The 27,739-nt window shown below is 44.5% G+C and overlaps 1 protein-coding gene across 1 annotated transcript in view; it reads right to left on the bottom strand.

Moving 5' to 3' along the window:
- Positions 1 to 11,313: 11,313 nt before the first annotated feature.
- The window catches only part of LOC144766874 (lectin-like), a 121,330-nt gene continuing 104,904 nt past the window's right edge, over positions 11,314 to 27,739 (bottom strand). Inside the window, exons 4-6 of the mRNA XM_078650587.1 lie at positions 13,041 to 13,181; positions 11,862 to 11,973; positions 11,314 to 11,549 (exon numbers count right to left, since the gene is read on the bottom strand). Coding sequence (XP_078506713.1) covers positions 11,458 to 11,549; positions 11,862 to 11,973; positions 13,041 to 13,181 — 345 coding nt within the window. The 3' untranslated portion in view covers positions 11,314 to 11,457. The remainder of the gene's footprint in view (positions 11,550 to 11,861; positions 11,974 to 13,040; positions 13,182 to 27,739) is intronic.

Below are 27,739 nucleotides of genomic sequence, written 5' to 3'. Positions count from 1 at the left end.
CAGCCGAGCAGCGACTGGTGGGTATGTATATGATCCAGCACCTCATTACATTGTATGAGGGTCAGCACTCTGATCCAGGCCCGTTACATGATATCCTGAACGAGTTACTCCAGTATAGATGGAAAGGTTTAGGTACCGATTTAATTAGTGTCATTCTAGAACAGCGTCACAAATATAGAACGTTTTTGAACCCGCATTTTGTTCATGTCTCACCCCCAGAAAGTAAACCATTTTACATGGAGAGACAGAATCTGTTACGAGAAGTCCACCCAGTTAGAGGAACGGGTGGCGAACTAGAACGAGTGTTTGTTTACACCCCGATCACAAAGATGGAACTCTTAGAGATGAAAAAATTAATCCCCTGTCATGATAAAGATCCAGCAGGGTTCCATCGAGAATTAAAAGACATGCTCCGTATGGGAGAATACACGTATCCAGATATAATTAAAATGTTAAAGGTTCTGCTGCCCGCAGGGGTGTATGAAAAGCTCAAGGAAAAAGAATGGGAGGTGGGAGAGAAAAAGATAGATTGGGCAGTTCTAGAAGCTGAAGATAAGGCACGAGTACCAGGTACCGGTCTTGGAGCGAAATGTAAAGAATTACCTGAATTATTGATTCAAGTTTTACACAGATTGTTAACAACGAAAAAGGAAGACTGGGATGCAATCTCAGCCTGTAAACAGAAACAAGACGAAGACATTAGTGATTTTTATTCTAGATTTGAGAAATGTTTTAGCATCAACAGTGGCCTCAAGACAAGTAGTGAGTCGTACCCTCACCTTTTTGTTACTAAATTAGTCGAGAATTCAAGTCCACCAATTAAAAATCGAGTTTTGAAAGTCGAAAGTACCTGGCAAGCTAATACCCCGTCCCAGATGTTACAGATGCTCCAATACCACCAGAATAGAATTAGAGAAGAGCAAGAACATGAGAGAAAACGTATGAAAGACACGAAAATGAAAGTACTAGTTGCACAATCTGTTCCTCAAGACAGTCAGAAGAGGGGTCCGAATCAAGCCAGTCATCCTGCAGCTCCCGTTAAAGGGAACTGCAATTATTGTAAACAGCCAGGTCATTTTATAAACGAGTGTGCAGTTCTGAAACACAACATAGCTACTGGTAAGACTAAAGAAAGACCACGTCCGCCTAGACAAGAACAAGTTTCACAGACTCCTCAGCCACAGAATGCACCACAGACAGTTACAGCGCCGCAGCCCATCGCTGCAACACAGCACGTTACACAGCAGATGTACCAGTATGCACAGTCTGAGTATCCAGAGTATCAGCCATATTCATGAAACAGCCTAGAGAGGGAGGTAGGCTTGCCTCTCATCGAGATACCTGTAGATCAAGAAGGTCCCTATGTTCACAGTCAAGTATTAGGGAAAGACAGAAAGTTTTTGATTGATACAGGGGCAAGTAGGACCACAATTAGCCACGCCGAAGTTCCAGGGGCTCCGCTCTCAGGCTCAAGAAATGTTTCCCTTGGATTTTCAGGAAAACCCATTGTAAATGAAATATCAAAGCCAGTTACTCTAGAAGTAGGTCCATTGTCCCGTACTACTGATCTGTTACTCACTAAGTCATGTCCAGAGAATCTATTAGGCATTAAAACACTGAAAGAATTAGGTGCAGTTATATGCTGTTCCCCAGAGGGAATACGATTGTTCCTGCGTGACTTTAAGGGTCACTATGTATTACGAGATTTTGATCCCAGATTGTCCAATGTTCCGCAGCATCTATGGGCGCAAGGTCCAACTGATGTTGGTTATATGCAAATCACACCCCATCGTGTGACTCTCAAGCCAGGTGTAGTCCTGCCACGAATCAGACAGTACAGATTGCCACCTGAGGCTGTAGCAGCCTTATCCAAAATTATTGACGAGCTCATCGCTCAAGGAGTGGTTGTAGAAACTGACTCCAATGTATGCAATTCTCCGATCATTCCAGTTATGAAACGTACTGATCCAAATGCACCCCCAGTATATCGATTAGTGATTGACCTACGAGAACTTAATAAATGTATTATTCCCCAGTACCCAGTTGTCCCAGATATCTCTTCCCTATTGACAGCCATTGATTCCGAAGCCACGTTCTTTACTGTAATCGACCTCAAGAACGCATTTTTCAGTGTTCCCATTCATCCAGACAGCCAGTTTCTGTTCGGATTCTGTTTAAATGGAAGGAGCTATATGTTCACACGAGCTCCTCAAGGTTTCACAGAAAGTCCTAGTATTTACAGTCAAGCACTTAAGAGACAACTGGACAACATTCACATGCCAACTGACACTGCCCTGCTCCAGTATGTCGATGATCTACTGGTCACAGCCCGTTCTGAACGTGCTTGCGAGCGAGCATCCCTCACAGTTCTGTATTTCCTAGCCGAGATGGGGCACAAGGTGTCCCCTTCGAAGCTTCAATTCTGTGTCCAGCAAGTGGTCTACTTAGGACACTTACTGTCCAAGAGGGGTAGGCAGTTGACACCTGACCGTATCCAGTTAATAGCGAGTCTTCCTCAGCCCAAGACCCAGAAGGAGGTACGTGCTTTTATCGGCCTTACTTCTTATTGTAGACAATGGATTCCTCAGTATACATTTCTAGCCAATTCACTGATACAGTTAACGACACAGGAGGCAGCCGTATCGACTGTCCTCCCTTGGACATCTGAACATACACTTAGCTTCAATGAGTTAAAGAAAGCTTTATGCCAAGCTCCAGTTCTAGCTACACCAAACTACAGTAAGCCTTTTACACTTTTCGTCACAGAACGTGAAGGTACAGCATTATCTGTTCTCACACAAGATCAAGCAGGACAATACAAGCCTTGTGCTTATTTTTCGAGCACATTAGATCCTGTAGCCCAGGCTCTGCCTGCGTGCCTCAAGTCAGTTGCAGCCACAGCACTAGCTATCAGACAAAGTGATTCCATAGTATTAGGACACTCCCTGACAGTACAAGTTCCACACTCCGTGGAAGTTCTTTTAAACCGAACACAGACTCAGCACTTGACAATTGCACGTTTAACAGGTTATGAATTGACACTGTTCCAGCCACACATAGAAATCAGACGCTGCAACATCCTGAACCCTGCTACACTGTTACCATCAGTTACTTTAAGTCCGGACACACACGACTGTGTGGAAGTAGTCAACATCACGACCAAGCCAAGACAAGATCTGACAGATATTCCATTACCAGATCCCGACCTGACACTTTATGTGGATGGTTCATGCATGAGAACTAGTACAGGAGAACTAGTAGCCGCGTATGCAGTGACTACTGACACTGAAGTTATTGAAACACACCGTATTGACACCCTGTCTGCTCAAGCAGCAGAGCTAGTTGCTCTGACTCAAGCCTGCATACACGCCAAGAACCTGAAAGTTAATGTTTACACCGATTCACGTTACGCATTTGGAGTCGTACACGACTTTGGAGTGCTCTGGCAGGAGAGAGGTTTCATGACTTCTCATGGAACCAAGATTCAGCATGGTCTCCTTATTCAAGCTCTGTTAGATGCAATACATTTACCGACATCCATTGCTATCATGAAATGCAAAGCACATACGAAAGTTACCGACATTATTTCCCAAGGTAATGATCTAGCAGATCGCACAGCCAAGCTTACAGCTCAGACTCCAGACATTCCAGCTAACATGACACACACTCCAGATCCGACTACATGTATGGCAGTTAAGGACCCTACTCAAGATGTCATAGATATCCAGTTACATGCTACTCCCGAAGAAATCAAGAAATGGTCCGAACAAGGAGGGGTCCAGACAGATCAGGGATGGTTAACGAAAGGAAAAGCCACATGGTTTCTCCCCGACTCTATGGTTCAAGTCATTATCAATACCGCACATAGTCCAGCACATTTAGGAAAAAAAGCTATGTTAGACAGTATCCAGAACATTTGGTTCAACAAGCATTTACGAGCTGCAGCCAAGCAGAAAGTCCGTACCTGTATGATATGTTGTCAGTTTAATCCAGGTAAAAGTGTCCCGGTGGAACAAGGTGGATTCCAGCCTCCTGACCACCCTTTTGAAGTCCTCCAGATGGATTATATTCAGATGGAGCGATGTCGAGGTTTCAAGTATGTCCTTGTAGTTGTATGCGCTTTGTCCAGGTGGACAGAAGCATATCCAGTCCCAGATTACACAGCCGCGACCACTGCCAAGCAGTTGGTTCGTGAGTTCTTCCCCCGTTATGGACTCCCTAGGGTCGTATATTCTGATAACGGCCAGCCATTCTCCTCAGAGTTAATGAAGCATGTTTCCCTTTTGTTAGGGTACCAGTGGAAGTTCCATTGTGTACGCCACCCTGAAGCAGCAGGTCTCGTAGAGAGACATAACCAGACCCTGAAAATCCGCATCGCCAAAGTATGTAAAGAGAAAGGTGTGGACTGGCTAGTAGCTCTGCCAGTTGCTTTGTTCTATATGCGCATGGTCGCACATTCCAGATCAGGTCTGTCCCCGTATGAGGTCGTTTTCGGCCGCCCCCCTAACATGTGGGGTACACCCAGACCCCGAAGTATTACCGATGTTTCAAGTAATATGCTGACAGATTACCTAGCTTCCTTGATGTCTGCCCTCAACTCTTGTCGTTCACAGGTTGCCGCCGCATTTCCAGACAATACCGAGGTGGCACCGCATGAAATCGTTCCAGGATCCATGGTCCTGGTGCGAAATTTTGACCGCTCAAGTCCGCTGGAGCCTCGCTGGAAGGAGCCCCGACAGGTCCTCCTCGCCACCCGTACAGCCGTGAAGTTGGAGGGACGCAAAGGCTGGGTGCACCTTTCGCACATAAAGAAATTTTATGGACTGAAACCCGTCTCAAAGAACATTTCCCAGGATTTGAAGGATTGCCAAAGTACTATTCTTAAGGACTGTCCCGCAAAGAACAATGATACTGCACCCTCCCTGTTAGAGAAAACTCCACAGCAGGAGTATAAGTTGAAACTCCGGTCTAGTAAAATAAGTCAGCCAGTTTGATTGTCTAAGTCCTCCCCTAGGTGAAACGGTTAGACTGTTTCTGACATGTATAAAATAGACCCCCATGGTGAGAGAGTTAGTCAAAACTCAATCCGATGTATCGTTTTTCTATGTTTCATATTATTTCTCAGTATTATGATTTCCTGCACCAGTTATGCATTTTACCTGTATTTTCCAGTCTCTCATGTAAATAAGTCTTCTAATGTTACAGTAGAACACACGTTTAGTGATCTGCCTCCTCATGAACTCTCTTACCGCCTCGCTATGCGAAATAATTCTTTCATCCGCATGTTACATTATTCACACCAGACCAGCAATGCCACTAATTGTTGGGTGTGTGGTCGACTCCCCCCTTTCCAGACACCGAAGGGAGTTCTGCCACTCTTTCCTTATCCATTTTCACATAATGGTTTGTGTGGAGCATGGTCCACGTTAACGTCATCCTAAACAGATATGTCTTTACTTAACAGTACATGTTTTCCAGACAAGCAAGGTCTCCCCCACAGAACCGGGTTAGATCTAGAAAATGAAGTGTATAATTTAGGTAATTATTCTTCGAATTTCATGGTCCTGAATGTTCAGTCTGATACTACCCCAGACTTACCTGCAATTTCAGTACTACCAGTCAAAGGCGAATTATGTGTCCGAAATAATGGTTCTACACACGTAGGACATAGTGATTGTACTACTATTGTCAAGTATAGTGACAGTGGGAAATCTATTTTCAAAGCTTCACGTCATTCTTATTTTATTTGTGGTCAAACCGCATATGTTCGTCTGCCCCTCGATTGGGAGGGAACCTGTTACATTGCCTTCCTACTGCCACCGGTTTTTCTAGCCCCACCCGACTACCATAGGAATTCCCACCTAGTACATACTAGACACAAGAGAAACCTCCCGATTGTCGATTATACTGAAACTGTTCTAGAACAATATATAGATATCAATAAAGGTGTCTTCCCTTATTTAGGTACAGTTGTGAATAGTAAACGGATACGTAGGTTAACCAGAACACTCGAAGCAGTAGTAATTGAGACTACTTCTGCTCTAAGTAATTTAACCGAAGAACAATCCTTTATGAGAATTGTCGTGCTCCAGAATCGTCTCGTCCTTGACGTCATATTGGCCGATAGGGGCGGGGCCTGTAGAGTCATCGGATCTAGTTGCTGCATTTTCATTCCAAATAACGCGCCGTCTGTTTATTCAGCTATAACCAGACTCCATAAAATTGCCCATCTGTTACACCAAGATCCAGGCACCTGGACATGGTCCGGTTGGTTCTGGAATATAATTTCCGCTTGGGGATGGAAAGTCTTGTCCTTTCTAGGTATTGCAGTAGCGATCATATTCAGCTGCTGCCTCTGTATACAATGTGGCCCTGCGATTTGCGGCATTTGTGCTACCTCTTGTATTCCTAGTCCCAAGTCCCGTTCTAAAACCCGTTCCCAGAAAATTCGAGACGAACAAATGATACTGTATGAAATGATAGATGGTATCATGAATATTGATGTTTCCTGAAGGAAACGTAGTGACAAGGAGGGAATGTGGAAAAGTTAATTTTGCCATGTTCTGTGTCCCTACGCGTCCTCCATCATATGTTATATGTGCATGATTAATATGCATATGTTATTCCCTATGTTCGATTAATGACGTAATTACAGTTGTGTCCACCTCTAGTATGCCAGTTTCCAGTTCTCGTGAATACTACGAATATCAGGCCTATGTAAAGCTACGTTGCCACGTTTCTCAGTGTGCACGTTAATGCATTGTAAAGTCCCCGTTTCTAGGCCTCAAAAGGGCCCGGACACCAGATTCAGCTCCTGTCTCCTGAAGCCTCGCTGAGGAGCGATACAGCCCCCACCTGTATCCTCGACCCTTCACTTACTTCCTGCCTCGCAGTGCCCGGTTCAGCCTGGCTCTGCCTCTGAGTCTGCCAAGAGTATGTTATGATTCGAGTTATCAGTACAGCCCTCCTTCTCTGCATTCCTAAAGCTACTGAATCGCATCAATAGTTTCCGTCATTGTCTAGCCTCTACGTCTCCATGTAAGAGAAATACTGCATTTAATGGTCATTTAATATTCTTCATCACGCACTACATGTAGAATAATGCATGCTCCCGTCTTAGAGTCTGTTCGCCTTTACCCCGATAACTTTTGGATTCCATCAACATGTTCTCTAAACATCAGATACTAGATAGTGCTTAGGTACATGTCGCCCTGACTCTCCAGACTTCAGTCTCTGCTCCTAGCACAGAGTTCATAGCCCCCAGCTTCTCCTAGTAACACGTCATTGCCAGTTTGCATGCACCATCAGGTTAGAGGTCCCGGCTCCTTAGGTAGCCCCCTCCATGGTTTCCGCCCCATTCATGACATATTCTGTTACGTTTGCATCACATGTCTATGTATACGCCTCTGTTACACCTACTTTCACCCTTATCTTTCGCGACTGCTATTGACCACACCCACTGCTCCGCCTATCGTATGTATTGTAATGCAACTGTTTTAGTATATATGATCGTGTATTGTTATTAGATGTTAGCGCGCTCATCCCAGATCCAGCCCCAGCAGCTGCTGGGCCCTGCCATCCTATTCCTATGCAGGTTGTCCCGCTCCTGTCCTTTATGCTGTAATAAACCTGCAAAAACTCCTACTACCTCGAATCTTGACTCTTATTTATTGAGCTATCTGTTATTAATTTATGCATTCAAAAAGAGAGGTATTATTTATTTATTTACCACAGAGGAATACACATAGTTCAACTGTCAGCTACATCTAGGTAAACCACCCGAGGACAGGCACCAAATGGATAAGACAGTAAAATTGCAACTTTCAGGCAGTGGCATTTTTAAAATTGTAATTTAAAATCCCACTCCACCATAATTTGTAATTTTTCATTAGAATTCCAAAGACACTAAACATGAACGAGTTAACTATTCCCATTTGAGGATCACAGCTTATTAAAAAATGTAATAAGGTAACTCCAATGTTATCCTATGGGAGAGGAAGATCTTGCAGTAGTGAAAAAACAAATTTAAGAGTTAACATTCTCCTGATACTCCTCCTTGTACAAGCTGACACTCTCCCTGATACACTCCCATATATGCCATATAATTCTTCTCCTGAAACTCCCCTTAATACTCTGCCCGACACTCCCTGCAGACATGCCCCCTGATGCCAGTTCCCATGGACTCAATGCTCTTCTCTTGGTGCCCTTCCAGGTGCTTTGTTCCTGACACTAAAAGTGAACCTCTTTCTTAAAACCCTCCTCTAATACTGCTCCCTGACACTCCCTCTGATACCCCTCTCTACTTTACTTAACATCTCCCAGTTTCTATCCCTGACATCTTTCCCAAGTACTTTGCCCTAAAGCTCTCACAGATTTTCTCCATGAAATTCCCTTTGATACTTGTCGAATACTCCCCTTAATACCCTCCTTGTTATCTCGCCTCTGATGCTCCCTAGAAACTCTACATGATACACTCCTTGGACCTTCCCCCGATACTCTCCCTAATACCCCCTAATGCTCTTCAAACACTTTCCCATTGCCTCTAATGACATTTCCCCTAGAGCCACACACAAAATCTCCTCCACTCTCTCTGACTTTCATTCCACTCCCCTGATACATTCTGTGAGGCACCAATAGATTCTCCCCTAACACACCCCCAACACTCTCCCCGGTGCACTGCCTCGGACACTGCCAGCACCTCCTCTGGTACTTTCCTTTCTACATCACCCTGTGACCACAGCCGGCACACCATCAGACTGAAGACAAAGAAGTGTTGAAAGGAAAAGAAGCAAGACAACAGGTCTTTTCCATCTATGCCCCCCCTGATCTAGAACAAAAAACCCATACCCATCAGGATTTTGTCACTGATGCTCCAATTAAGGAAAGTGTTGAAGACTCACCTCTTTAAAGCACACTACATCACAGCATATGAACTGTGCAACTCAGCTTTCTCTTCTCCGCAACCTTTTGCATAGGTTTGCGCTATAGAATGCACCCAGATGTTTAACATCTTTATTATTGCAGCAGTAACTCCTTAAATTCAAACTCATCAATGAAACCAAGCATCAGGATATTTCAACCGTGGACAGCGGGCGAGGCTTCCCTTCCTGCTGGGTAGAGTGTTGGTGCGTTCAAAGTTCAAGTGACCAACCAGGTCCTCACTGTCATGTCAATCATAGACCCAACAATAGATTGTTCCAGAGCACGGGGCTAGAGTGGAAAGGGCCTTTCCTCTATAATATGGTCTTTTACATGGAGGTTCCTGCAAGAATTGAATCAAAGAAGATTGCAGAGAGCGAGGGGTCGGGGGTGCAACTTAACTTTCTTTTTTATAAACCCTGGGACACCACAGTGGATGCATTTGTGAATATTTCTCCTTGAATTGTAGGCTTGTCAACCACAGAAATGTCACCCTAGACTTGAAGGGAGGATAAAAGAGGGGGTGAACATTGGGTGTGGGATTTAACAAAAAGTAGCATCTAATTCTTGTCAGATTTGCAATTTTGGCAATTCGGATCTATTCAGATGTTTACCATGATCCCACACTCTTAGGGTGATGTAAGCAATGGAGTACTACCAGACACTAACCCTGATCATATACTCTTTGGGTGGTGTAAGAGATGGAGTATTACTCTCTGGGACCTCACTTTGAAGAAAATATGAATACTACATTTGAGCGGTCTTATGAATTCCTCATGATCCAAGTCTTGATATTCCTGTGCTTGGACCAGCCAGGTTAATACCTCATTTCTAAAGTCCAGGTCATCTTAAGTTTTTTACACAACTTTGCTTCCTCTAAACCTGGATCTTCTTTTGCTGACACCACATCTACCACCCATCCCTCTTCTGTAGATCACTCTATGGGATCAGGAAACTAAAGGCCAAATCCTCTTCACCCTTGGCTCACATATACTACTCTCTCATTTTGAGTAAGAGGAGTTAGTGGGCTGCCTCAGGCACTCCTACTTTTCATATCACTCCTCACTAGTGCTTTATAGATGATTGCAGTGTTATGACACTTAATGAACTGCCCTACGCTGACAGCACTAATGGAGAACTCACCTCCAGGGTAGCAGAGAAGGAGTAAGTCACCTCTGAATCAGACTTTTGTTCCACAGATAGTGCGGTCTCTTCAATCACCTAAAAGATCAGTAGCTTAGTAAACTAAGGTTGGGGTTTTGATAACCCCAGGTATATTTTACTGTGAATATTTGGTTGTATGATTGGGGAACCTTTTGCCAATGCTACATACATTTTCCCTACCACAATGAGATTAGGTTTCATTTTTCATTCCTGAAGAATTGTCCAGATCGATAGCGATGCTTGAGGAAAGAAACAGGTTGACAAACACTCACGCTATTTTATTAGCTGGAGAGAACTATTAGCTCCACATTCAGTCATCCATTGCCATTTAATCATAACAAGAGAGCCCTCCTATTACATTTCATGAGGTATCGCTTAGTCATTATTAAACCCACAGCTTCACATCACACCAATCTGCACCTAGAGAAACTCTACCCTGCACCTCACATTGACATCTTATGCTCAAAAGACCTCCTCGAGGGGCCCGTAGGTCATTGTAGCACCGGCCCAAAGAGGAGCTGCCCAATGATGTATCATGACACCCACACAAGTGCGTGAATACTCTTACCTCAGTTTCCCTGACCTAGAGCCTCCTGTCGCCTCTACCCCCAGGAACTGCACACCTTTTGTATTACATAGTATCCTATGGGCCTAAATACTGAACCTTTAAGTGGTTCTCGTCCTCCTCTATGATCAGAACTGACCGATGAGCCTGGACCTTTGTAGAACGAATACCCATGGCTGTGATTTCGGTTTCACGAGGGCTCACAATGTATATGAAACCAGGAGGCCTTGGAAGAAGGAAGGAAAGCCAAGGTTGTGGTTTGGTCAGATGTGTTGCTCCTGTCACCATGCAACACACCCTTGTCACATCCTGGGTCATGCACCCTGGGGTCCTCTGCCCACCTCACAGGGGCAAACATCAACCATGCAGCAGGGGCACTAGAGCCAATAGATGTGAAGAGCTCAATCCACCCAGGTAAGGGTTGTGTCTTTGTGCCCAGTCAGTGGGTGGCACCCACTTTAGAGTTAGTAGGTGTTCGCTGGGCTTCAAAGGGACACTCACACTCCACCTGCCACATTGTCACTCTTACACCTACAGTGGCACCTGCAGATCTTTACGAGCACTATGTATGATGGCAGAATTGAATAAATCCTAATTGTGTGGCCAGGAATGTGGAAGGTAAAGATTGTTATTGAGCTGTGAGAGTTTAAAACACACATCATGGGTGAATAAAGTGCCTTATTTATTTTATGCATAAGTGCCATTCAAGAGCAAGGCCCTGAGAGTTCCTCCCTCGATATGCCTGGCGTCTGTGCTTCCATCTCTTCCGAACGGACGCCATTGGTTGCTCCACATCTTTACACTCCCTCCTAACATAAGGGCTTGTCTTGAGAAGGGTTGGGGGCTTTACAGATGAAGGTGAGAGTGGTGTCACACTTCACGAGCCCCCAAAGTCCTGGGCCTACGAGAGAAGAAGCAAAAGCATTCAGTCTCTGTATTGTACTCATTCCAAACATGTAATGATCAGTTCAATAGTAAATCAAGAATAACTTACACATACTTCCAGAAACTCTGCCACATAGTGAAAGAAAGAGGAACTGCAGTCTTGCTTTTCAGAAAATGCTTATTGAATACGGGTCAAGTTCAACAATTGTCAATAAATATTTTAAAGAAAAGGAGAAATATATTCACAAAATGGGGGAGAACTTCTTGTGTGAAAACAAATAAAAGACTTACAGGAAAGGGCCTTTGAATGTGGGAGGCAAATACATACCTTTATAGTTGGCGGATATACAGTGTTCCAATCCCCCTGAGCTGTAAGGCTCTTCCGGGTGCCAGCTCTTGAAGTCCATGGCACTTCCATCCGTCCACATAAAGAGCTTCTTCTGGAATAAAAAGAGCATTTGCTGTCAAGAAGCTGTAACTCCTGGCCTCACAGCTCACCTCATTTGTGGGCTATAAATAAGATTAACATAATCCAGTATCTTAGCATCTGGACCCTCTGCCCAGTGCCCATTCAACCATCTGACCCCTGAGAGGCCGGTTCAGCTTCAGAAAAGATGTTTGGCCACTGGCGTTTACCCCAACAGTGGAGATCTAAGATATGCAACTCTTTGTGGGTATTGTTAAGTCAATGCTGGGTACATTACTGGGAAAATCTACTTACCCTACTTGCATTGATGGGGTGCAGCCCCCTGCCTCTAGTTGGAGCTCAGCTCACCCCACTTTCATTGTTAGGGAGCAGCCCCCCTACCTCTTGTTGGGCCGTAACTCACACAATTTGCATTGATGGGGTACAGCCCCCACCACATGTTGGGCCTCAGCTCACCTAATTGGGTGTAGCCGCCCTGCTTCTTGTGGGGCCTCAGCTCACCTCACTTGCATTGATTGGGTGTAGCCTCACCACTCTTTTGTCTGGTTGGCGTTCAGCTTATCCCACTTGCAGTGACGGGGTACAGTCAACTCCCCTCCCTACTCTTGTTGGGGCTCAGGGCACGCCACTTCCACTGACGGGTGCAGGCTGCCATTGCTATAAAATCACTTGCACAATTCGGATGGACATTGTGTGGCCAGGATTTTTACACCCATCTTTTGCAACAGGCTCCAAGGTGTGGCAGTTTGCCTGCCATGGGCCTTGTACAGGCAAGACAATTGGGACTTCCTCTTAATTGTAAGGTAGGAAAACAGAATGATATTTGAGGTCTTATTGGCTCCTAAGGCCGCTAGACCTGGGTGCCACTGCACTCAATGCACTACTGATAGTTAGTCCCCCTGACCTGACTCTAAGCGATCATCTCACATTTGAATTTGTTAAAGAATAGGGTGAGAAGTGGTTGGGAAACCTTCCTTTTCTGCATCATGTTTCCACCTCAAACTCCCTAATCCCTGGCCCATTTGTAGTTTTTGCCCCAGGCATCCATGTAAGACCATGTATTGGTGCACACTACCTTACCTTGTAAAGGTCCGATGCCCCCAACCAGTAGCCACGATGAAAGCGCATGTTCAGGAAGACTAAGTTCTTCAGGTACTCAATGTCCTCTTTATTGTGTGCAGATGTAAGATGTGATCCTGGGGCGAGGCGTTGGCAGTGCACCTGAAATTCAAAGAGGACAGGGTGAGTGTTGACTGAGCATTAGAGGGCATGTGAAGGGCACATTCCAGAACTGGTCACCAGATTCCTGTGTGCTTTATTGTACAATGTCCCTGGACTCCTCTCCCTGAACACTCCTAATAGGGCTAGTGTTGATTCCACAATCATGGTTTCATGGCACAAACACTGCGCTCCATGTAAGAAGAGGACCATGTGTGTCTACACTAGGGTGACCAAAACACATGGGGGCAAATTCTGGAGAGAACTGTAAGATACTTCAGGACGAAGGGTCGAAATTCAGGACAACAATTCAGGACAAAAGGTCAGTTTTACAGACACATCGAAGGAGAGTCTCTACCCCACTATTTTATCAGTGTTCAGTAAAATCTTTACGTGATTGCCTCTGGGTATGCTAAATTTAGGTGGTACATTATATCCTTGATCAATAGTACATTTATGACCAAGAGGATGGTGTTAAGTACATCACCACTATCCAGAATTACCCAAACTGTCTTGGAGAAAACAACAGCAACATTGTAAACTTTGATTATGTTTCTAAACGTTTTAAAACCTATGGCCAACAGTTTGGGAAACATTAAGGTAAGTGACCATCTGCTAATTTAGAGAAGTTGAACAAAAACATCTGCCTCACCTCAACCTCCAGTCAACATTAAATCTAAAGAAAATAAATGAGGCTGAGCAGATGATGTGGTTGACAGTCTCACACCTAATGTCAGGATGTGAGGTACCTACAACTTGTCTGTTGTCTCACAGCACTAGATGTGTGGGTCCAGGATTCTACATTCAGCTCAAACTGGGAGCCCACAATTCCAGACAAATAGAATTAAAGAGCAAGATGAAATTGATATCAGATGGAATATCCACAGTAACTGATTCAAAGGATTCTGGCTAAGAACTGGAGGCATAAATAAGAGAAGAACAAGGTGTGACAAATCCTAAATTCAGACAAGAGAGACCCGCCATGAGTATCAGAAAGTATTGTGAACCTGGGGATTTGTCTCAGTAGAGAAAAGAGAAACAGAAGAGGCACTGTCAAGAGCTGAGCAAGCAGCACCCGCCCCGGGAAACTCTGGTAGGGTAACACGCTGCTGATTGTGCTTCTGAAGGATGAGCAGGGGCCAGAACTCTTGGGAGGTTGTGCTGGACAATCGCCCACTCTGTCCATGTCTTAAAATGGCTCTGCAGTCAAGCTCAGGCCAAAACAGTGATCTGGCTCATCCTTACGTGCCACCGTACATGCAGAATCTTACAAATATTTATTATGTAAATTACACAAGTAAAATAGAAGACCATGATAAAGATTGCACATTGTAGGAAATGTTTCTTTAACATACGACAGCATTTTATCATTTCTATACATTCATTCATTCAAAATACTTTATTCGATTTTAAGATAAAACCATAAAAGGTACATAACTCCAATAAATTGTTTTTAAAAAGACATACATTTCATAACAATAGAGCATTGATAATCAATCCAATTAAAACAAAGAAGTATATGTACATCAGAGTCAATAATAAAAAGGTAGAAAGGGGGAGAGTGGGCAACCAGTAACCAGGCATACAACTACATAGATGATAATTGATGGGATGCCAACTTGAATGCAGGGGTTTGTTAGTTCTCCATGCAATTTCTAGACCTCAAAGAAGATTTCAGAAAACCTACTACAAATAGGATACATTCTGGTTTCAGCAATAGTAAATAAAAAAGAGCTGGGTAAAGTTCAACTCTTTTAAAAGCGGTTTTAAAAAAATCTGCGGGGAACTTCATAGAAGTTACAGAAAAACATAAAGTGCAGCAAATCCTGAGGAGACACTCCGTCGCAGCCACAGGATGCTAACACCTGACCTCTACAGCTTCCCTTAGGTACAGCAAGTAAAAAGTGAAAATGATCCATACGAAACCGGGTCAATAAAAATCGCTTGTGGGTCGACAGAGATATGGCTCGGTAGATGGAGTAGTTTTAAGCATCACAAATTTGCGGACGCTAGGTTTACACAGTTCTCTCCCATCTCTACGAAGTTTTTTAAGGGAGATAAAAGTCTTCTTTACAAATTTCTCGTCCGCTAAGGTAATAAGATCAGGCTTTGAAAAAAGGTCCAGTCGCCCCAGCTCCACAAAACAATACTTTATATATTTTAACCATGGAATGCGAACTATGTGATCAAGGCCCAAAACTTCTCTCAGTATCTGGTGGTTAAGAACTAGGGGCTAGATGAAGGTAATGTAAATTTACCAATTCTAAAATACCGAATTTTACCAATCCGGTATTTTAGAATCGGTAAATGCAATGTAAGAAAACATTTGGTAAAAATTACCGAATTGATACGATTTGGTATTTACCAAATCAGTATTGACCACTTCGGTAATTCCCATTCATTCCTTTGGGCCTCCAGGCCCACATTCCTTTGGGCCTCCAGGCCCATAGGAATGAATGTGAATTACTGAATCGGTAAATACCAATTCGGTAAAATAGGGAAACATTCAAGGGTGGCAGGGTGTCACATCGACACCCTGTTGCACCCCTGAATAGTGCTTGTGTGCTTGTGTGCACATGTGGCACACATACATGCCCTAAGGACGTGTGTGTCTTCCACAGGGCACTGTTGAAAATGCACAGAATTGCATTTTCAAAGGTATTCGTTATTTACCACCAACTAACAGTTGGTGGTAAATTACAAATCCTTAAAGCACATGAGCACTCTTTAAAGTGCTTCCTACATGCCATTTACCGATTCTGTAAATACCGAATCGGTAAATAATGATTCGGTAAATACCGAATCGGTAAATACTGATTCGGTATTTACCGAATCATCCCCTACATAGGAAATGGCCCAATACCGGTCGGTAAGCCTGAAATTTACCGAATTTTGGGTTTACCAACCGGTAATGGGCCACCTACATCTGGCCCTAGGTCTTTATTTAACCAGCAGTTGAGCCAAAACAGCAACAGACGCATGGCCAAATTATCACAATTAAATGGTAACCCTATTTCTTCATGTACCACTAAATTTGAGGTTCCTCTAGGGACCTCAAGGAGCTGTTTTAAAAAGGTGTTCTCCGACACCATCTAATGTTGCGTAGCCCCATAATTCACTACCATAGCTGGCGATGGCAACACTTTTGGCCTGGTATATTTTGAACATTGCCGCAGTAGGGCGCTTACCCATCTTTGCAGCAAAGTTGAAGATAGCTGTGTTTGCCCTTATAACCTCCCCCTTTTTTCACTGAATAAGGACCCCCCCAGTTCAGGTGGTCATCTAGTAATACACCCAGTATGAAAATGTTGTGGTCAAATGCACTTTCTCACCAATCACTCTAAAGGGATACTGCTTCTTTGGACGTAAACCGACCTGCATAATATAAGATTTGGAATTATTTATAGCTAGGTCACGATCAGCCATGAAGCTCCAAAAGGAGTTCAGCAGTGTCTGAAGACCCCTTGCCGTCCTGGCAGTGAGGACCACATTGTCCGCATAAAGCAGGACGGGCAGTCCTCGTCGCCCCACTTGTGGGAAATATGCCCCTGTTTCTACCAAGATCTTATCCAGGTCGTTGATATATAAATTAAATAGAAACGGGGCCAAAATACATCCCTGTCGTACTCCCCTTTCAATTTTAAAATCCCTAGAGGGCCGAAGATCCTGGGCGAATCTGATGTTAGCCTTAGTGTCCCTATGCAGATCCCCCAGGAAGTCAACCATGGAAGGCATCCTCCACCCCCATGATCTATCAGGGACTGCCACAATTTCCCCCGATTGACACAGTCAGAAGTGGAGGAACGATCCATGAAGGCCATGTAGATCGTACCCTGATGGGCGACCGTATACATCCCCAGGATCATATATAGATTAAGGCATTGGGCTAAAGTAGAATGCCCTGGACGGAACCCATATTGTATGTCAGAAACTATCTTGTTCAATTCCGCCCAGGAGGCTAATCTGTTCAATAAAACCCCGCTCACAACCTTGACCACGGAATCAATAAGGGAGATCAATCTATAACACAAAGTGCTATTTCGATCGCCCTTCTTGAAAACTGGTACAATTGTTGAGGTGCCCCAAGACTCTGGACAGCCGGCCCCAGCTGCCGCATTAAGCACGGCCACCAGAACCGGAGCCCAAAAAGGTGGGCTTGATTTAAAAAGATCCGGCGGAATACCAACCGGACCTGGTGCCTTATTACAGGACAGCCCCGAGATACCTTTATCCACCTCTTTCTGCACAAACATTACCACGGCATTAGTTTGAACTCTGATTAGGGCTTGTTGTTGAACTATAGCCCTCTTAAAGATAGAACTAAAATAAGACACCCATTCATCTTCTGTTATGTTAGTGCCTATGTCTTTGACCCCATCCTTCTCAAATAAAGGACGATTAATAATACCCCAAAACCTAGAGCTACTCCCTAATGATTACTACATACTACACACTGACCGGCCTTCAGGAAAAGCCGGAGGAGGAGTGGCTGCCATTATTCGTCGTAAGCATGATTTTAGATCCATCGACTCCCTCAATCTAGCTAGTGCCGACAACCTAGTGATTAAACTTGACTCAGATCACACATCTTTGATATGTGTAGTTGTCTATAGACCTCCTCAGCCTATGCCGCTCTTTCCCATCACTTTGAGCGAACAGATAGAGAATCTAGCAACCAAGTACTCTAACATCTTGCTGATTGGCGATTTCAACTACTGGCTTGGAGACCAAACCGGTGGACCTCACTCCCTGGAATTTACTAACCTTCTGACAAATTTTAATCTCACACAACATATCTCTAGGCCAACACACAATAAAGGCCATATATTAGACCAAGTTTGGACAACGAATCCCATCATCTCTACTATGAAGGTACGCCCATGTGTATGGTCTGACCACTTTCTGGTCACGTTTGACCTCACCCTGGCCATTAGAATTAAATTCCCCTTGGTCGAGGGTGGAACTGCTAGAAGCTGGAAATCCGTGGACCTGTCTGAATTCACAACCTTCCTGGCCGGATCTACTCCTAGACCAGCCCAGAATGTGGATCTTTCTGACATACAGATTGCTGACTGGTTAAAAACAGCAAGCGATCACTTTGCCCCCCCAAAAAAGATCAAAATAAATCGGAAAGCGGAAGCCCATAAATGGTTCTCTCCCGCACTAAAGGATATGAAACTATTACTCCGTCAGAAAGAGAGGAGATGGAGAGCTCGCTATGACCTTGAAGACAAACTCCTTTATAAACAAGAACAAGCAAAATACAATAAAGCCATTAAGGTAGCCAAGATTGAATATTTCTCTTCCAAGATCTTAATGTCCACAAACAAATCGAGAGAGATCTTCTCTATTGTGGATGAACTGTCCAACCCTGATAGAGTTTCATCTAAACCAATTCCCACACAGGAACTATGTGATAAACTGAACACATTCTTCCTAGAAAAAATCACAACAATTAAAGCTAGCATTACGTGTTCTCCATTAGCTGTGATTCCTCCTGACTCCTTCAGGAATATCCACACTATGGACAGTTTCCCTACAATCGATGTAGAATCACTCTCTTCCCTGTTGTCCAAGGTCAAATCTGGATCCCCCCGGGATTGCTGCCCCCCACACATCATGAGGGAAGTTTTTTCCATCATTCCTCAACCTGCTCTGTCCCTTCTAAACTTATCACTCACTCAAGGCTGTGTCCCAAAATCATTTAAGGATGCCACTGTGGTCCCTCTGATAAAAAAGGTCGGCGCAGACCTATCAGATCCATCTAACTATCGCCCAATCTCCTTGCTTCCTTATTTAGCTAAGGTTTTGGAGGCACATGTTGCAAAATCCATGTCTGCCTTTATAGAACAGACTGAACATTTAGATCCTCACCAGGCCGGTTTCCGCCCAGGGCATTCGACTGAGATGGTCATCTTGGCAGTCCTTGACGAACTTCGCAGGGAGGCTGACATCGGTACCCCTCAGGCTCTGGTTCTCTTGGATCTGTCTGCTGCGTTCGACACGGTGGACCACAAGATCTTGGTGGACCGTGTCGAGCGCGCAGGCATCCAGGGCAGGGCTCTAAGTTGGATCACCTCCTTCCTAGAGGACCGTACTCAGGCTGCTCGCCTGGCAAATTTTTCAGCATCAGGGTTGAATATCACATGTGGGGTTCCCCAGGGTTCCTCCCTATCCCCACATTTGTTTAACATCTACTTACTTCCCCTAATTAAAGCCTTAAAACAGAGGAAAGTAACGACCTTCAACTACGCAGACGACCTGCAGCTTTCCTTTACCATAGACAATTCCACGGAATCCATCTCCAATTTTCAGGACACTATGGTGTTCATCCGCAATTGGATGGATCATAACCATCTAAAATTGAACCCCGGAAAGACGGAGGTACTACTGATAGGTGATAGTTGTATCTCCTGGGGCCCTCACTATTGGCCAGTAGAATTATGGACGTCCCCTAAACCCTCCTCTTCCGTAAAAAGCCTAGGGGTGACTATTGACAAAGATCTGTCCCTAAACACTCAAGTCGGCACAGTTGTCTCTAAATGTTTTTTCCAGCTGCGGAAGATCCAAAAGATTCACCACCTACTCTCCCAGGCAGCACTGATACAAGTTGTGATTGGCCTAGTCTTATCCCATCTAGACTATGCGAACTCAATCTATCTAGGCCTCCCCTCCTATCAGATCAAGAGGCTCCAGCTTGTACAGAACCAGGCGGCAAGATTGATCTACCAGCAGCCTAAGTGGCAATCGGCCAAAGCCCTGATAAAAAAACTCCATTGGCTCCCACTGCTTCAGCGGGCCACCTTCAAAACCGCCTGCCTCACATTTAAATCCCTAACTTGTCATAGCCCAATCTTCATCAACAAACTGATCTTGAGGTATGTCCCAACCCGTGATCTCCGTTCCAAATATCAAAACTTGTTGGTGAGCACTAAATTCAAACGCAAACGACATGGTGGGTGTCGCTTTGGATATTTGGCACCACAATTATGGAACTCACTCCCATGGGAGATCCGTTCTTGCCCCGATCTACTTCGGTTTAGAAAGCAGCTTAAGACATGGCTGTTCATACAGGCACATGAGTAATTTGTCCCTTCAGAAGTCATGTCAGAACAGTCAAATCGCAACTGCTCAATATAGCGCCATGAAACCTTGGTCAAAGTGCGCTTTACAAATTGGTTATAACATAACATAACATAACATAACATAACATAATGTACTTGGGTTCAGTAATTCTCGCACGTTGCTTCCTTTAATTCATCCTTATGAGTGGCCTGTACCCGTTTATACTTGAGACGAAGGGCACAAATCCGAGATTGATCTCTCGGGGTAGCTTTTATGTTTCCTTTAAATCTCTAGCGGCTTTGGAGCATAGAGGATCAAACCATTTAGGATCACAGGGCCCCGTCCTATTAAGGGGGATGCTTAACAATGCCCCAATCTTACAAACAATACCTTCAAAGACCTTGAGTACACCCTCATGAAGGGAGCTAGGAGACACACAGGATGCTATTTCAGATGCATATGACTCTTGTACCTTACCATAAAATAAATCCAGAGCTACCTGGGACCACTTTAGGAGGCGCCTTCCATCCTTAGGTCTCAGTGTACCTGGCACTATCACCCTGGCATGACTTGTCAGCAAACCACCTCCCAAACACACACAAATGGGATTATGATCACTGAATACACTATCCACAATTGTATACCCCCGGAGGTTGGACTGAAGCCCAGCTGAGATCAAAATATGATCTATAAAAGCCCCACCACTACGTCCTTTAAAGGACGGGACGGACTGTTTACTAAGGGGGGGGCAGAAAATGACATGGATGGAATCAAGTGATATTCATTAAGCAAGTTGTTAAGGTCATCCCCTTGAGCAGAATGCTCAAAATGAAATCCCCGCATCCTAGCGCATCCCAGCTCTCTCATACAGTTGATTTTGGGGTCACCACAAGGGTGAACATTAAAGTCCCCCGCTACCATGAGTCTATGTGCAACAGAGCCACAGGACTGCCTAATGAGGCAGCCTAACTGTGCAAACTTACACACCCCCTGTGCGTTCACCGCATTGTAAAAATTAATGATACCCATGCTCTCTTTTCCTCACCTTAAAACAATAACTTGAAGGTCACTATAAGCAGAGGGGAGTAGCTGGATCCTACAATTCACGGCCAATGCTGTAAATATGACCAAACCACCCCTGGCTCTGCCACAAACTGACGGAAAAGCAGGGACAAAAAAAGCTTTATATCCCTTCAAAAATAGGTTACAGTTCACCAGCCAAGTCTCCTGAACGCAAATCACCGAAAATTGCCTGATGAACTGCACCCACAAGGGGTCCTGAAATGTCCCCGCCATCCCTGCAATGTTCCATGACAGGACATTGTAGGTGTCTAGTTGATGACCCCGTGTGGTACAACTGAAGACAGCCCATGCTGCTGCGGGCTTGTCAAAGCGGACGGCACAGTATTACAGGGCGCCAAACTACAGGTGAGAGAACAGGGGGACTCGTGTTGATGAACTAAGTCTCCTTCGGGCTCTGAACTCTTGTGCAGTCAATCACACTCGTCCAGCCTTGAAAGTGCAGCGAATCTACTTGATAACTGTAACTGTGGGGTAAGATAATGCCCAGCCGAAATGGGCATCCCCCCCAAAGAATAAAGATGGCTATCCCCTGAAGCCTCAAAAGGTGTTTGAGGCCACCTATTACTGGGCAAGTGTAAATTGTGCCACCTTAAGTGGTCAGACTTGTATTAAATCCCTCTGAGTCGATTCAGAATAAAAACCCCAAAAGATTTTCTCCACAACAAATGAACTATTGAAAATCACGATGATACAATCACCCCCTCCGGATTTCCTCATGTTTCCTATCCAGCCCACACGGCGTGCCATGATAATATTGCGTTCCACCATTGGGCCCACAGAGGTGTTATTTGACAACCAATGAGTAACCTTATTCTTAAGTTGGGTGAAGTCCTCCTGGGAGCCTTGTGAAAGTGGAGGGACATTCCCCAGGATTATACCAGTGGTGTTGAATTGGGTGGAAGATTGATGACCGCTAAATGCTGTACGGCATTGGTAGAATATCCCTGCGACTCTCCCAAGCTTTTCCCTGCAATGAGAGTAACTTGGCCCTGGTGGTTTGTGGGTAAAACCCCATTAGGTGCCAGCCTATCACTTATACCATCAGCCAACCCCCCTGGTCTCCAATTGGGCTGCAGAACTGGGCTCCACTAGAAGATCGATACTCCGCAGCCACCCCTAACAAAGGCAACGCGCCTGACACGGTATTAACCTTGGGCAACTCCGTGACCACACGTTGGGGAGGATGAGTCGGTTCCAAAGACTTGTGTTGTTCAGCTAAGATTTGCTCTATGCGGTTTAGCGTAGCCACAATGGGACTCAGCGTATCCCCCAACATACTACACACAGTAGATTTAAAGGCTTCCAGCATGGCCAAATTGACCATGTTAGATGCTGGCAACACGGGTACCTTATTTTTGGTGACAGGCTTAGGGGGCGCATTAGGTTTAGTCTTTTTGGCTTGGCTCCCCATTGGTTTACATTTTCTTTTCAAGCTGCCACTAGACCTGAGAGCTACCGCTGGAGGTTGTGATGTGTCAGCATCTCTGGGAACTTCTGGTGATGTATGGATAATATTGCCACCCATCCCACCATTCCCTGATGTAAGAAAAGAGGCACCACACTTCCTTTTCCTGATGATCACAACTGGAGACACCGTCCTAGAAGGTACCTCCTCCGGTGATTCTGGTAGAGGGGATAATGCTTCGTTGACCCGAGAAGCTCTGCCGGCACAGGGGATGAAAGTATACTCAGTACTTCATTGGCAGTTTCCCTAGACGGATTATTTGGCCAACCCAGAAGAGAAAAGAAACCACTAGAGGGGGATCTAGAGAGACGCCTGTTCACTAGTTCAATCTCCTTGTCAATAACTGAAGCAGCTCTTGACAAGAAGTCATCCGTAGTTGTAACAAGTTGCCTTCGATGCAGCTATAGTCCCTTCTTGACTCACTTAAGTCTTCCGCCTCCCCATGGTTCCTAACAAAAAGAAACCCCCACAATTTGCAATGAGTTGATAACCCCACAACTGGTAACCTTGGTCAAATTTGCCACAGCGTTAAATAATAGAGCCTGGATAGAATCCCGGGAAAATGCTACTACTTCTGCATAAAAAAGCTAACCCTAAACACTACCAGCTAGTTAAAAAAAAAAGAAGCACAAGCCAAAGTACAAATGTTGGTCCATTCTTGTGAAATTAAAACCAAATAGGATGGCCCAGCATAGCCTCTTCCGGCCCCTGATGGGCAATCGCAGCCCCGACTACACTTATTTTCCGCCAATAGACTATTGCCTAGTAATGCATGCTACTTGAGGGGTTCAATAACAATAAACTATAACCTGGTTTTAGCTGCCCTAATATTGCTCCCGCCTTAATGTGCAGTCCCCAATATCTTTTTAGTATAGATAGCAATACAAGGCAATCCACAGTCCACAGTCCACAGTTCCTTTCGTTTCACGGGACCAGTTCGAAGTACAGCTTTTACCAATTACCAACAAAGTCACAAAGGAGGCCAGTTAGTGGTAAATGATATTAAAATGTGACTTGGGAATGTTCATTTGGCGTGCGTCTTACCCGCTTGTATTTTGATGTTTTAATTGCGACAGCCAAGGGGGGTGGCCCTGCCTCTTCCGGCCACTGACGGCCATGGAAGGGCCCGCCCGTGGCCCCGGCTTTGCCCTGACCCCCTTTTCAGCTCCTCCTGGTGCTCTGCAGTGGGATATGTAGTTTCCCTTGTTGTGGCGGATGGCAGATGGCTACAAACAGTGGCGGCAACCGGGCATCTCCCTCGGCCCCAAAAGCGTCAACCAGCAGAGATTGGCAGGTAGGAAATACGGGCTCTGTACAATTAGACTCCACATTGAACGGGGAAGCAGTTACCTTCCTATAACCAGCCCTGTTTGCTTTTTGAAATTCTCTTCCACTTTCAGTAATGAACCATATGGCGTTGGTGAAGATGGTGGTGCTACCCTAATTATTGTATTATTTTGAAAACCTTCACCATCCGTTCCTTCTTCAGACACTTTGACACATCCCACATCAGATTTGGGGAACAGGGAGCCCCCGGGTATCTCTTACCACTCTAAAGCTACCTGTGACTGCTGGTGGGTAAGCCCTTCCAGACTTAGAATGCTAATATGTAGCTTCACAGCTCCTTTGGTGGCTCACCGGCTGTCTGTGCGCCCCCCTGCATGAGATGGCGTTTACCCATACAGACTTTAAGAGGAGCTTACCACATTACACATTGCTTCCTACTGACCATTCCACCCAACACCACCCGGGGCTATAGCGCTCATCTTCCTCTTGCCTTACTAGAACCCATAAACTCACTAACATGAAGAAATTCTTGCTTCTCCAATACCTTCGCTAGGCTTACCCTCTCGCACAGGATGGCTTCTTTCAGGGCAACTCCGCTAGTGGCATACTGAAGGCCTCTCAAAGTTGGGGGATTTTTATGTTGACAGTGAGCTACTAGATTTCCAAACACTTATAGCAGAGTAGAATCTTCAACCCAGGTCAGTTTGTTTCTTACGGACACCTTAAGCTATCATTAAATACCCTCTTTCATGTAGGCACCAGCCCTCTCCCACATGAAGTGTACCAGATTCTCTACACTATAGGGATTGGTGGTAAACTGATAAGATGGGTGTACAGAGCTTTCCTGCAACATGGGGACCACTACAATTCTTCGCTCCATACGAAGTGGAAGACTGACATGGCCAAACCTCTGCACGGTATGGACTGGGCCACAAAAATCAAAAAATCTCCATAAAGTATCTTGCGGCTCCAGTGTTGAGCACATTCAATTTAATAATCGGAACTGAGCCTCACATACACCTGCCCGAATTAACAAAATATGACCGGGAGTCACAGCAGCATATACTCATTGCCAATTTGCTTCATGTTCTTTAGTTTTGTCCCATACTTTTTTCTTACTAGAAGAGAGCTCCAAAGGTGATGTTGACCGCAATAGGCCATATACTAACAAATTCCCAAGAAGCAGTCCTATTGTGCGTATTCCTCCGCCTGAAGTTTGAGAAACCCTCGATCAAGTTCCTCGGCTTGGCTCTTCTACTACAAAAACACAATATTGCACGGCTCCTCTTAAGCTCTTGAGTGAATGTTGTAGATTGTTAATATCATATATATTCTTGCATAACACAAAGAATTAGAAAGGTAAACTGAGTGCTGTAAAAACCTCCCACAACTAACTTTTGGGTTATAAATGTTGGTATTCTGATCATTAATGATCACCACAGATCCAGACGTATGTAAGAGGAGCTATAGTCATAGACAATGAACAGGTGCAGAGATCTTCACAGAGATAGGAAAGACCATGTATGCAACATATCGCGCCATCTGAACTGATACGGTGATCCCTGGATGCATAACAGTCTCAAAGGGGCCATCCAAGAAGGATGTCACAAAAGATCTCAAAATCCCAGCCAAGGTCATCAAATATTCATCTTGCTGGCCATTGTTAGGGATGCAGGACTGGGCAAAGAGAACAGTTTTTCTCTCTACACTACATGGTCCCTTTTAGAGAAGAGGATGGTGGAGTTCTGTGGTGATGGGTACATAGTGAGGGAGGCCTGCATCAGAGAACAATGTGGCGAAAACTGACATTCCTCCATTGAAAGAGCAAAGCAGCTGCACATTACTTCAGCAACACCTGGAATGGACTTCATTTAATCCTAGGGGCACTCAGATAGCCGGGGTGGCGAAGTGAGCTAAAGAACAATGATAACTTCAACCTAGATCTATGACTGGGGGTGAGTAGTGGAAAAGTTTCAGCACTCCATCCACCATCTCCTTGTGTTTGCTTCACTCCGACAGCCGGCCAATCGACCATCCCAGTGAATAGGTAGAAGTGCTGTCTTGCAGGCGTCCTCTCAGGTGTTGTACCCCCACAGACCTCGCCATTAGGAGCTAATGAATAAATGCTTGCTTAGGCAATAAACAGCATGTGAGGGGGTTAGGCAAAGGGGATGATGAGTGTTTCTGTATCATGCAGTTGTGCCATAATTTTTAAAATAATGACACCCGCACAATGAACTGCTGGAAGGTCTATTACCTACAGAATGCCGCCTGCCCCTCCCTCCAGAATGCAGCACAGGAGACTCCCTCCCGTCAGCTGGAGAATTACTATTTTGGGAATTACCTTTTGTCTTTTAGTGGAGAGGATGAAATTACAGACAAATTGTATTGTATTGTAATTACATCATAAAGGAGTCAAATCACTTTTTCGATGAGTAGCAAGCTACTCCGGAACACATGAAGGAATATTGGTGAATTAGTATAGTGAAATATGAAAGAAATTTGAGTGGTGGATATGTAAGTCAGTTATTTGGATTAAGAAGGATAGTGGAGAGATATGAGAGGGAAAAAGGTTTGCATTTATGTAGCACTTGCTACCCCTGATGAGGTGGTGAAGTGCTTTTTTGGTGAGTAGCACACTACTCCAGAACCCATAAAGGATTAGGGGTGAGTTAGTGCAGTGAAAAATGAAATTAATTTGAGTGATGGACATGTTAGCCTGTTATTTAGATTGAGAAGGATAGTGGAGGGATACAAAAGGGAAAAAGGATTGCATTTATATAGTGCTTGCTACCTCTAATGAGGTCTTGAAGTGCTTTTTCGGTGAGTAGCATTCTACTCCGGAACCCATGAATTAGTGAATTAGTATAGTGAAATATGTAAGTAATTTGAGTGGGAGACATATTAGTCTGCTTTGGATTGAAAGGGATAGGGGAGGGATAGTATAATTAAGTATTTAGACTTTTCTTTTTTGGTGCTCATAGAAGTAGAAGGAGGCTTGAGATGAGTAAAAGGGATGTGGAGGGGCAGAGTCAAAGGGAAGGCTTTAAAAAGTGTTGTTTTGAGGGATTGGAATAGTAAAAACGGTATGAGATAATGCAAGGAGGGGTGGAGTAGGGATGAGTCTAGAAAGCATTATTTTGGGGATCATAGTAGTGGTATGGGGTTTGGGATGAATGAGAGAGTGGAGGTAAAGGATATATTGAGACAGGTATAGGGTAAGAAATAGGTTGATGCATACGTTATGCTGAATTAGATGAAATGTAATAAATATATAGATAAATAATTAAGGAATGCCCTATATGTAGATCAAAGATGAATTTAATAAGCTCCGGGCTTTCAAGTGTGGTTTGACTTTAACCCGTTCGATGCATCGGACGGCCCCAGGCTATCCGACGTCATGGTGGGCGTGTCCGGAGGACGGCCGGGGGCCGTCTGAACAACGCCCACCTTTTATTTTGCCCACATCGCGGCGGAAACACCGCAGCGGAATTTCTGCAGCGGTTTAAGGGTTAAAATAATGTATTTGCTTTTTTTTGGTTTTTTGTAATTCAATAGTTAAGCAATTGTAGATAAATAGTTATGGTAAAAGATTTACTTATTTATGCAGTTAGTTATATATTTATGTTAAAATCACGGAATAATGTAAATATCAGTAATA

Source organism: Lissotriton helveticus, chromosome 1_1 (assembly GCF_964261635.1).
Source record: "Lissotriton helveticus chromosome 1_1, aLisHel1.1, whole genome shotgun sequence".
NCBI classification, from domain to species: Eukaryota; Metazoa; Chordata; class Amphibia; order Caudata; family Salamandridae; genus Lissotriton; species Lissotriton helveticus.
Note: the sequence above shows the minus strand (reverse complement) of the source record. Positions and strands in the feature narration are given on the sequence as shown.